Source organism: Ammospiza nelsoni, chromosome 4 (genome assembly GCF_027579445.1).
Source record: "Ammospiza nelsoni isolate bAmmNel1 chromosome 4, bAmmNel1.pri, whole genome shotgun sequence".
Classification (NCBI taxonomy): Eukaryota; Metazoa; Chordata; class Aves; order Passeriformes; family Passerellidae; genus Ammospiza; species Ammospiza nelsoni.
Window position 1 is genome coordinate 17,320,446 of NC_080636.1, and position 12,737 is coordinate 17,333,182.

At 38.6% G+C, this 12,737-nt stretch overlaps 1 protein-coding gene across 1 annotated transcript in view; it reads left to right on the plus strand.

Moving 5' to 3' along the window:
* Nucleotides 1-12,737, plus strand: part of EVC (EvC ciliary complex subunit 1) — a 49,003-nt gene that overhangs the window by 16,791 nt on the left and 19,475 nt on the right. Inside the window, exons 10-11 of the mRNA XM_059470164.1 lie at nt 2,056-2,204; nt 5,002-5,100. Of these exons, the coding sequence (XP_059326147.1) occupies nt 2,056-2,204; nt 5,002-5,100 (248 nt within the window). The remainder of the gene's footprint in view (nt 1-2,055; nt 2,205-5,001; nt 5,101-12,737) is intronic.

Below are 12,737 nucleotides of genomic sequence, written 5' to 3' on the forward strand. Positions count from 1 at the left end.
CAGGTCCTTTCCTGCCAAGCTGCTTTCCATCTGGACAGTCCCCATCATGTGCTTGTGCCTGGGGTTTTTCCTCCCCAAGGGCAGCACTTTTCATTTCCCATTGTTAAACTGCAGGAGATTTGCATCTGCCCACTTCTCCAGCTTGACAAGTGCCCTGTGGATGGAGGTATAAGCATGTGTGGTGTATCAGCCACTCCTCCCATTTTTTGTGACCTCTGCAGACTTGCTAAATTTGCACTCTGCTCCATCATCCAGGTTATTAATGAACCTACTGAGCAGAATTGCATTCAGTATTGAGCCCTGTAAGTGCTGGCTTCCAGGTGGACTTTGAGCAAGTTTTCAGTCCATCTTCCTGCTCATCCATCCTCTTCTCTGTGAGGATCTGTCAGGAGACTGCATTGAAAACCTGCCTGAAGTCAGGGTAGCCAATATCTACCACTCTCCTGTCATCTACTGAGCCAATTATTTAATCACAGAAAGTGCTGCAGACTTGATCCTCTTTCAGAGCATCTAGCTGTGTGAACAGTTTGCTGATATTCACAAATACATGCATATTGTGATATAGTTTCTTTCATGGATACTTGTTTCTAAAACTGTCTGTGCCTAGTTCATAGTTTTCACATAGGTTCAGCCACCAACATTCTTTAAGCATAAATGGTTGTCTCTGGATGATTTTTTTCCTTCTTTTTGTCAATTTTCCCTTTTTCCTAAGCAAAAATACCTCTGTCAAGGTCTTTAATTTATGCAAAGTAGGTTTTTATAGTTATATATAGCTACATATTACAGCTGGTATGGCCTGTGCAGAAGAACATTATCAACCTCCTGGTTTTAGATAGAAATGAAATGTGCTTTAAAAAAAATTATCTGGAGTGCAGCATTTATTCCAATAGAGCCTTATGTTGACCTTTCTTATGAGCTTCTAAATACAAAATTTAAACTGTACCTATAATTCACAGAGTACAAAGCCAGCAAGACTGTGCTCCTAGGGTGCAAAATAAGGAAGTATTAAAGAATCAATAGTGTTTAAAAGTAAAACACTGCTACATTTATTTAAGTGATATTTTCATTACAGGCTTTTGGTGCACCTTCAAGTGTTCTGTCAGTGCATCATCAGCCTGTGGATAAACACAATAAATTAGCATGGAGAATAAATAACATTCCTGGTGCTGCAGTACTGTGCTCCTTTTGTTTCTCTACAAAATAATTTCTTGTAGTTAAAGCAGCTTGGTGTAGTGGCAGCACAGCAGCCACAGGTAACAGGTTCATTTGCATCCCCTTTTAGCTGCTTGTGTCAGGAGTGAAGTACTGCTCTGGGGCAAGGTAACTGAGGGAAATTAGTAAAATTTTTCTTAGGTGGACGGGCAATGAGACATGAAGTGGCAGAACATTTAAAGCAGTGATGGCACTCAGCAACCCAGGATGCAAATAGCCTTGTTAATATATGTATCACTTGGAGCTACAGGGGGAATGAAGTGGGGAGGAATTTGGTCCCAAATAGGTCCCATTAGTAGCACAAAATTGGAGGGACCTTGACAACTTTTACTGCAGGTTCTTGGATGAGTCACTTTAGAAGTCTGGTGTTTATGGGCTGCATGCCAGTTCAAACTAATCTGAACTAGCACTGCTTTAGACCTTTTCTCCCCACCATATGTTACTGCCCCTGTCCTTGCAGCAGCATTTGCATATCTTCAATTAGGTAATGAGACACTTACTGACCTTCCTGAAGCAGGAGGGGGAGGTTTGGGGTGCTGCATGAGGCAATCTGTTTCTTGGACTAACACACTGCCTTTGCATAAACAGCAGCACCAGTGAAAGGGAGGGTGCAGGATGGTAGCAGTCCAAAAACCTGATAGATTTAAGTGCCATGTAACAATTTAGAAGTTCACATCTAAAAAGGCTATCGGAGTAAGAAGCAAATTTCAAATCTTGCATGGTGATTACTTGCCTATTTCACTCACTAACAGATCTCCACGAGCTTATGTTGTGTGACAGCAGCAGATGCTGCTTTCTCCCTGTGGAGTTGTGGTGCCTAATTGTTTGTGGTTGATGTTCCAGAGTGCATGCAGCAAAGTAAAGAGCTGATCTGGAAACGCCTGGAGTGCCGTGCCAAGAAGAAGGAAGAGTTCAAACGCAGACAGGAAGCTGAACAAAGGAGTCTCCTTAGCAAAACTTTTCTTACTGAAGATGTTCATCATTTTCTCAAGGTGAACAAGTAAAAGCTTATTTTCCCTGTTCTGTTAGTTTTTAAAGCCAAATGTATTGCAGATTTCTCCCAGTTCTGTAAAATTGGGAATTTTGTGTCCTTGTGAGAATCCTGTGTGGTAGCATAGGTGAACAGGGTCAGAGCCCCTGTTGCCATGGCTGTTCCTGCAGTGTTGGTGGTGTTGCTTTGGAAGAGAATGCCAATGGGGTTAATGCAAAATTATATGTTTCCTGGAAAACATGTTTTGCTTTGCTCTACTGTGTGTTTGCTTCAAGATAGGAAATACCTGGAGGAAAGTACCTAGCCTGCATTACAGAAGAAAACAGTCTGCACTGATCTCATTGCTTTTCTATGAGTGAGGTTACTGAGGCTCAAAAGATTTACCAAATTTCAGGGAAGTAGAGGAAAAACTAATTATGATCTCTGGCAGGATGCCTTAGAGAAGGTTTGCAGCTGATAATTTAATATGGTACACAATGGCCAGTGTAATGTTTTCGTGCTCATATTTTCTATAGAGATTTGTTGTTATTGTTCCAAATGAATATACAAAATCAGAGTTCTTAGCTGTAAATGCTGAGAGCTGCAGAATTCAAGTAACTGCTGAGAATTGCAAACCCAGGTTATTAAGAATTAAAAAAAAAATCAATACTCAATTTTCATGAAAATAAATAATTTAAGGTGAAAGTGGTTACATCCAGCAGCATTAAACTTTTGATGAAATCTAATAACTTAGATAAAATTATTGTATGAGAAGACCCAGATTCCAACTGCAGCAATCTATCAGAATTTATTGGTCTTAACATTGCAATTTTGCACCATGGGGCCATATTCTTTAATTATATTGTATGACTTGGATAAAGCAGTTACTATTTCTGTATGCACTCCTGCCTGGCACCACCCCACTCCAAAACAAGTAGAGCATTTTTTACACCTTTGACTTTACATAAAACCAAACTTGAGACAAATAATTCTGTCACACATTTTTGTAGCCAGTGTGCACTTGTGAATGTATTTTCCTTTTAGACATCATTGGACACTCTTGCACACATCCAAGATTCATTGAACAAAGCTTAAAAATTTTGCTGTAAGACCTCTTCCCTACAAAGGTAGAGCCACACAGCTTTCTGTAAGAGATGCTCTGTTCTGTACACCTGATGGGCAGATCATTAGTCTAGAGTTTAACTAAGCATGCTCAACAGCTTTCTGATAGGCTGAGCAGGGAGGGGCAGCTTGCACTTCATGCTCCAGGACAGAACACAGCTAAGTTTTAGGATTATGAAATGCCTATGTACAAATTAAGAAAGTCAGAAATGTAATTCTTTCTGCTACACAGTGGGAGAGTCTTTTGTCCCAGAACAGATGGGGTCTTAAGTGCAGAAACTCTTCAAAGAAAAAGAAAAATTTGTACCTGCAGCTCCCATGATTTGACTTAAATAGTTAAAAATAACTTAAATAGTCCAGTAATTATTTTGTGAGAACAATCCATTTGGCTCTGAGGAGCTATTTTAAGTTTGTTTCATAATTTCACAGCCATCCCAACAGTGAAGGAATTGGTTGCAAAGCCTCACCATGAGCCCAGAGCTCAAAAACACTTCTTTCCTCTCCCCCTTCACCTCATCAAGGGCTCACACCACCATGGTAGCAGCCTTGCCACTAACTGACCTTTCTGCTGAATTTTAAGTGGTTGCCGATTATGATGGTGGATTTTGCAATAAGCTTCATTCACATCAGATTGCTCTGAACACAAGTAGGGTGGTAACAATTGAGTTGCTGCAAATCTGATTTTTTTATGACAGAATGAGATATATAGTAAAAGTTAGAGTTCCTATATCATTCTTTCTCCATCTATGTTTCTGTTGGAAAAGGAGTTTAATTTTGTCTTTTACTGCAGAGAATACAGGAATGATCAATGAAGAACACAAACCATAAAGCGTCAGTTACAGTAATCAGTAATGGCTCTGCCTACCCATGGTGGAAATACAAGTTATAGCAGTTAATTGGTCAACTTCTTTCATAAAGTGTGACTCCATGAAATGTGTGAACTTTCAAGTCTATCTCTACAAGAATGCTGAAGCATTTATGGGCACTTTGGTCCTCTTTAGAAGAGCTCTATTGACATACCTAATGAAAAAAGACATATTTACCATGGGAGTTATAGGGAGCACTTGGCAGATTAAATCAAAATATGGAATATTTATGTATAATGCTATTTATTAGTCTATAGATTGAGGCAGTCTCTGTCTGTGAAATATAATTTTCCATGAGCCTGCCAACACGGTCACCGTCCTTACATGAAGAAAAAAATTGCTTCTCTCTTAAAACTCTGACCAAGGACTAAGTCAGGGCCAAATCATAGATCAGCCTTTTAGGAACCACCATGGGACATGGTGACCAACCCCAGTGCAAAATTCCTGCACAGTGTGATACAGCTGCCACTCAGGTGTCTCAGGATGACGTCAGATGGCTGTTCTGCACCTTGTAGTAATGGCTATGATGTAGTGATATTCATACACTGGAAAGCAGGTTTCAAGTCAGATCATTTCACATATTTTGTAGTAGTATTTACATACTATTTAACCCCATATTGCTGAGGCTAAGAAATTTTATACTCAAGACTGGAAAAGCTCAAATTAAGGTGGTAAGGCAAGTTCCATTTCCCTCTGAGCTGCGGTTCCAGGTAAACAATTACTGTTGTAGTGATACGTGGGAAGAACATCAAGGAGGAAAAGGGAAGGATCACAAGGAAACTATTAAGATCTTTTCAGCTATTTAAATACACCTACTGTGTTTCTTTTTAGGCTTACCATGGGCTGCTGGAGAAACACAGGCAAGCACTGTGGAATCTGGAGGAGGAGGATGACTGTGAGAGCACAGAGGCTGTTGCTAATGTCTACAAGGTGCCACTTCTAATGATAAATGTCATTTGCTAAATTAATTTTGAAGATTACCTAACCCCACTAAAGGCCTTGGGGTAAGATTGGGGAATTGCAGGAAGGATCACCTCCAGGAATTACAGCTCCAGAAGGCTAGGCTGACAAAGCAGAAGATGGAGTCAGGACAGTCTTCCATATTAGCTTACCTTTTCCATTATCTTCCCAAAACACTGTTTCCTAACTTCTTATTAGTCAGAAAATGTCTGCATGGTCTGCCAAAACATGCTGCCCAGGTGGCTGACAAGGCTGCAGTAGGGTTGAGAGCATACAATGTCATTACTACGGGAGGGAGATTTCATTTATGTGTCATAATTATCTTTTCTGCACTGTTGCTGGATGATACTGTTCTAAGTGAACTTCACTACATCTCCAAACACAATCTTTTCATTCATTTCTCACAGAAATTTTTTTTTAATTCTAGTTAGTTCCCTGAAATAGGTTCAGATATTTGGTGTAAGTAATATTTTTATGCTTCTTTTTCTTACTGATTTGGAAAATTCCAGGTGCTTCATGCTTTTGCATCATCTTTAATTATTTTCTGTCTATGCAGAATAAATATGATAATATGACCTGTCTGGTGAAGCTCAAAACCATGGTCAGTAGTGACCCTTAATTAGGCTGGAACTAATCACTTTCAGCTCAACAGGATCCTTGTCATGATTAATTATGACCAGATAGGGATATTCTGGAAACTTGTGGTCCCTATCACATACAGCTAATATAACCATACAATCTCAGTTAGCAGTAGTCCACATGCACTTTTTCAAATTCATTTGATAAAAAAATAAAGCCAGTGAATCAGAGGAGATAAATGTACAAAGCTGTGTAATATAAGAAAAATCAACATGTTTGCTGATATTACTGTACTCAGTTCATGATCCATAGTTACTAACTTCTCCATCCCCTTCCTCAATTCATGTGAAGTCTGTAGACTAAACAATTTTTTTTGTTTTATCTTACAGAGTTCCTCCTCATTTGTGAAATTATATTGCTTTCCTTTATTTTGTACTCTACTTTAGTTACACTAAGACAGGACTGAAAATCTTATTTCTTTCAATAATAAGCTAAGTTTTCTTTCCCACTAAAGAAAAATAGGTTTGGATAAAATAAGTTTTTCTAGAATTGCCAGGTTGCCAGGAGAACTGCACAAACTTGAACTCTGCCAGTTCACCGAGCTCTAGGCCATTATATTCCATATTACAGCTGCTCTCCTATGACTGGACCCAAACACTGCCAGACATGAAAAACTGCAGATACTGTGATCCAACTGGCATCTGTTAAATGAGCATCCACAAATCTTTATTCCACTTTCTTTTTTCTGCAATAAAACATTTTTACTGTGATATTTCATATAATGAGTAACTACACTTTCTCCCCTTAACCCCAAATACAGATCCTATGAACTGTTTTAAGAGAGGAGGCTGCATTTGAATATACCTAATAAGCTAGGAAGAAGAGATAATACAAATGGGCATAGCCCCACTGAAGTTAAATGGGGCTGTGCTGACTTCTGCAGCTAAGGGCATTGCAGTGGTTGCATGTTTTCCATAACCAGGGGCATAAAAGCAAAAGTGGGCTTGCTGTTTTAGGAAGTGCAGCATGTACAAGCACAAATCTTTCCCTGGGCAGCAGAACTTTGCCTCTTCACTTATTTGCTCCAGGTTTGTTATAGGAAGAAGCTGCTGCTGCTGTTGGGAGAGGCAAGGCAGCGATGGGAAGATGAGAGGGATTTGGGATCCTCCCCAGTGCAGTTGTGTGGCTGCAGCTCAAGTAGAGTTGAATAAGTAGGCATTAACTAATTCTCATTGCTTGGGTACCAGCCAGCCTCACATGGCAGCAGTCAGCTCTGTGCTACACACCTATGTCCCCACTGGGTTTGCACCATAGTCCTGTGTAGAACCAGCTAGTTTGGGCATTTGTGTAAACACTGCAAAGCCTGATGTTGCCTTTCCACTGGATCTGCACTCCCTGAAGCTTAACTGACAGTCATTTGCCTTGCAAATGGAGAAGCTGAAACATGATCTCAATGAAAAAGGTGATGTTAAAATATAAGAAAGAGGTCACCATGTGGCTGGGGAGCCAGTGAATACTCTCAGGACAGAAGAAAAGTCGCTACTAACCTCTAAGTGCCACTCCCTTGTGGAAGATCCTTAGCTTGTTCTCACAGTGCTCTTCTAAGCCCTTATCAAATTTCTATGCCTTTTCCATTTTTTCATTTTTCGCCCTTTAAACAGATCAAGATAGATTTATATAACCCCCTAGCACTAGGGAAGTCTGTAGTGCTACAGTACATGGAAGAATTATCCAAATTGGTGAATAAATATGTAAAAATTCAATGATCTGGAAGCTGAGTGTGTTTGCATAGAATAATTGAGTAGGTTTGTTTTGTGTATGCATGAATAAATCAATTAAAATGATTTAACCAAGGTCAGTGGAATCTGTTGATGCCTGAGTGAATGAATGAGTTACATTTGGAGGATAGTGTAGGACTTTTCAGCCACACTAGTGGATTAAAAGAGTGTGCTGTAGGTGAATAGTCAGTGTCGAGACACAGGTTCCATAACTAGTTTTTGAAATGTGTGTTGAAGAATGAGGGGAAATGATTTTGATTATCGCAGTATATCATAACTGAAGGAAAAATTGTGCAAAGATAATTGAATGGATCAGTTTAATATTTTCATGAACAGGATCTGCACAGTTATCCTGTATGCAAGAGATTTTGTGCTGTTTTAACCATAATTTTCCATTACATGTTAGCAATAACACACCACCCACCCCACTCCCTGCCCCCTATGTCAATCCAGTCTCAAGTTTAACATATCAGATAATCACCAACATTTAATATTTTCCCTCTTTTTTCTTTTGGCTGTTGTTGTTGTTTTTGTGTGAACGACCTGTGTATTTCAGTAGGGAAAAGAGAAGTGAAGAGGTTGGGGGATAACACTACTATTAAGAAAATAGACATGCAGATTGCACAAAGGAAATCAATTTACAGCTAGTAATGTATTAGTAATTAACCATTACATAGTACATGGTAAGATAGGTCTTTTTCTTCTGCCTTAATTTCAAAACCATAAAAGCACTATTTATTGTCATTTATAATTCCCCTTTGCTGATAGCCATTCACCAGAATGTTATTTAATTTGGCTTGGGAATAAAATGCATAAAAATTTAGACCAAAAGCTATTGAGTCATGAGTGTTATCAATGAGCAAGGCAGTAGATATTTTTTGTATAAGTAGACATAAATGTGACTTTGAGGAAAAGGGTTTGATTTTGTCTGCTGTTAATAAAAGGGAGAAAAAATATTTTTGACAAGATAAAAAGCGGAGATTCTCAGAGACTTACTCTTTCAATAGTTTCCTTATGTAATTTTGTTAATATGAGATATGGTTGGGGATGCTGGACTGCATTTTTGGGTACCAAGAGCTGGCATCTTTTTAGAGGGAATCAGTCAGTTTGTCTCAGGTGGAAATCCCTATCAAGAGACCTCCACCTCAAAAGCTCACTTTTGAAATTTTTGCCCTGTAACTTACTCCAAAAATACAGGATCATCTGATAGATTAAATCTCTGAGCTCATACCATGGGAGCCCATTCTGATACTGGGTTTGGGCACTATTAGTTTTGTTTTGTTTGCTTCAGTCAAAGCTGATACAAGGCATCTGATAGGGGTAGCCTTCATTCTGAAGTCTTCCTCTTGCCTTACTGCATAAGAAAATGGATTCTACCACTATACAGATTCACAATTGGCTAATAGTTAGATCTCATGAGGGACATAACCTTACCCACAAAGGCATATTTCTAAAAAAGGAGTACCAAAAGAGAAGATTGAAACTGCCTCCTGAATAAATCAAAGACCAGTGAGGGGGCAAGACTGAAATTTCAATAGACCTCCATTTTAAATGTGTGGAAATCAAGCAGTGGATCTTTTTTATTAACTTGTGCAAAGGATGACCTCAATGTCACTGTGCTTTTTTGATGTTAGGATGCTTAAAAGCAGGTAGAGTTTTCATTGTCCAATTGACTTTTCAGAATTCTTCACAAGGAAGAGAGAAGTACATGCATCAGCTTTTCCCTGTTTTGAGTGGTGTATCTTCTGAGACTGTACTGAGTCTCAGTATCTTCTGAGTGATGTGAAGTATCTTCTAGTGGCCAGTGGTGTGTGTGTCCAGTGTCCCAGAATTTTTGATGTATTTATGGGATGTATGATCCGAGTAACAAATCTCTGTCCCTTGTAAGACACAATATGGTTTGGGAGATGAATCTTTTACCTCCTAACCAAGTGTCCTAGCCCCTGAGCTTCTGGGGGCACATGCAGCAGTGGTCCACAGCTTTGACCAGATACTTGATTCCTTCAATAAAATGTTCTATCACAAGTTAACAAGTAGTTGTGCAGTTGCCTCTTTGAGATAATATATAGTTTTCAGTGGCTGGCATGTAAAAGAAACTACAACCAACCTTTCTAAATACATTTTCCTGCTTCACAATTTCACTATTTACTCATCTATATGTAGGAACCTTTTAATCTTTTAGGTTTAAGGGGGAGAATTAATATTGTTCTTTGAGTGAAATCTGATAAGCTATTTATTTCCCCTGGTTTTTGAAAAAATTATATATTCAATGCCTTATTTAAAATACAGATGCACTCAGCATTCTAATCTAAGCCCATTTTATTTCTATGTGTACCCCATGGTATTTCTTTATGCTTGATGTATTTCTCTGGGGATTTTTTGAAAAGCTTTGAGATTGACTGCCAGGTACTACAAACAGGTTCATTCAATACTGCAATCAGCTATTCTATTAATAGAATCAATTTGAATAAATTTCACCAAGTCAAAACTCTAAAAACATGAGATGGCATATCAGGAAGCTTGTAAAAATATTTGTAGAGGCTCTAGTCCAAAATAAGATCCTGGAAGCAGTACTGATTTTCCTTTTCTTTCCTGTGGAAAATAACTTTTGCAATACATAGTGTGCCATCCCTGCTCACAGACAGACTTCATGCAGTTTGAAATCAAGTACATTCCTTAGAGTACAAACAGTTTTGAACTATTTTGTTAGCTTGAGTCGCTGGGTAGAATTCAATCACATTTGCAATCTTTCCTAAATGTAGACTTAGTATTTCCTCTCCCAAATTTTTAAAGGCCATTTTGCCACATTTTTTAAGTGCTGCATTAAACAGCATGGCCACTGTGTTGTCCCTGTGGTGTGGCCTCTGGGTGCAGCATGCTGTCCTCTTAGGTCTGGCGTGCAAAGGGCTGCCTGGGCTCTGATGTCCATGTGCTTGTCATTAATGAGGTGATATAGATAAGTAATTCTGTTGGAACATGACCTAACCACATTTTTCTTCAGTCCCTGTCCCCACTGTGGTAGTGCCAAAGGTGAGCCTACAGTATAATTTGAAGGTGCAAGGGGTACAGGCAGAACAAAATGTCATTGACAACAAGGAACAAAATACCATATTTTTGTTCTGTGCAAAATATTTCATAGCAAATAATAACACAGAGCTGTGAGCGTGCCAGGGAAACGCTCAGTTCCTCAGCAAAATATGTTTAAAAGGGATTTAGCTGCCATTGTTTGAGAATAGAATTCCTTAACACCCTGCCTGAGATCTTTTGATCTACTGCAGTAGAAATGCCACAGACTCCTCTAGACTCCTTCTGAACTGTTTCAGACCAAATAGAAATTCTTATATCACTGAACACCCAGTAAAGGCAGGAGAATTAATATGTCCTGAAAGGCTGGTAAAGCTCAGAGGAGAGATTACAAAGATAGAGCCATTATTCTTTAAATGTTGTATGGGATATTTAGATTAGAAGTGCAGTATCTTTGAGTTTATGTTAAACCTGAGAACTTGGAGTCTTGGATTTTAAAATAACAGCAGAAGAGAGAATTCAAGTAAATCATTTGGCACTGCTTTTGGCAAATTAAGCCAGGCCTACAACTTCACAGATTATTAAGATGGTATAAATCATGCCTCTTGTTGTAATAGGAACTTGTAATATAATAATTAAGGAGTAGGGGCAGTAATCCTTCAGCACAGGATACACCTGTGTAGCAAATGCTCCCCTAATGATGTGGTCATGTCTAGATTGTGAGCAATCACTAGAAATGGGAAAAGTATTATCAGAAGTTACATATTATGTTGGGTCTTTGACTAGTAATTCTCATACTTACATCCATCAATAATTTCCAAAAAGCTGTAGTCCAATTTGCAAGAATTTAGAATACTTTGAGATTAAAGAAAGCCAGTGGGAGCTGGATTCTGAAAATCCTTCCTTCTTTAAACAGGTAAGAGAGTGGAAAGAGCTGAGACAGCTCATTTCAAAGGTGCAGTGAGCATGTTTTTTAGTGTTGTGCCTCACTTTTATCCATAAGAAGAGGTTACTGCAGGGAGCTGTTAAGCTATTTATTGTTTGTGAAAGAGCTAATTAATATGATGATTAGCATCCTAGAGGGATCATAGGAGGAAAATAATAATTTAGTACTCAGTGCACAGCTTGTATATTTTACAATAAATTAGAAATATTAAAATATTTTTCAGAAATCAATCAGTTCAAAGGATATTTACAAAGCTAAACATGGAACAGATAAAGGTGCTGTGAAAACATTACATCAACCCCAAATGTATCATTATGGGGGCACAGAACTATATTTCATATTCAACCTAAGTTCTGGTCTTTATTTCTTGAGTTCTTGTCCTTGCACTTTTTTATTATTATTTTTTAGTATTTTGTATTTTATAATTCAATATCTAGCAGTTGGAATGGGCTCTTACACAATAGTACATTATAGCAGTATATGCCCTCCCCCGAAAAAAATTCCACTAGAACTTCTGTTGTCTGTGAGCTGCAGACAAGCATATTTCACATCTAGATAAATATCTCTGCGTTTCTGTTGAGAGGTTCTATATTTTGATCATCTAAGAAACTGTAATTCAACCTGTATTTAAAAGAAGGCAGCATCTAGAAGACCTGACTTGTTCTTTTAACAAGAAACCTTCAGAGAGTTTTAAAAACATGATCAGTATTTTAAAGAAAATAAAGAAAGATCTGTGTTTCCAAGAGGGTTAACACTGGTTTGCAATGAAAGCAAGCCCAGCTAGGCAGTAAGGCTTCTTGGACTGGTAGGGTCAGGAATACTGCTCATCATATATACATGAAATAGAAATAGCTCATCATCCTGCAGGAATACTGCAGTGCCTGTGTGACTTTCCAGTGTGGTTTTGTTCCCTTTTCAGCTGGGAAAGCTACCTGTCCCCACTCCTGCCCAGAAATGATCTCAAATGGCCTAGTTTGCCAGCACAGCTCCTGTCACCACTGTGCATTTGACAGTGAAACTAGAGCTGAGTTTTTAGCTTGGATGCCATCTGACTAAATCACCCCAACACTTCTTGTGAGTGAAACAGTCTCAGCAACTTAAAACTATTCATATGGGACTGGTTTCATTAAAACCTCCAGAAGATGTTAGTTTTCCTAGGCTTGAAACTATTCTGCATCAGGATGAATTTGACTAATTCTATTCTTCAAGCATTAAAGAGTGTCATACATTGAAGTACCAACTACTGACATGGCTAATGTCACTTTTGTCTAGCTAAATCC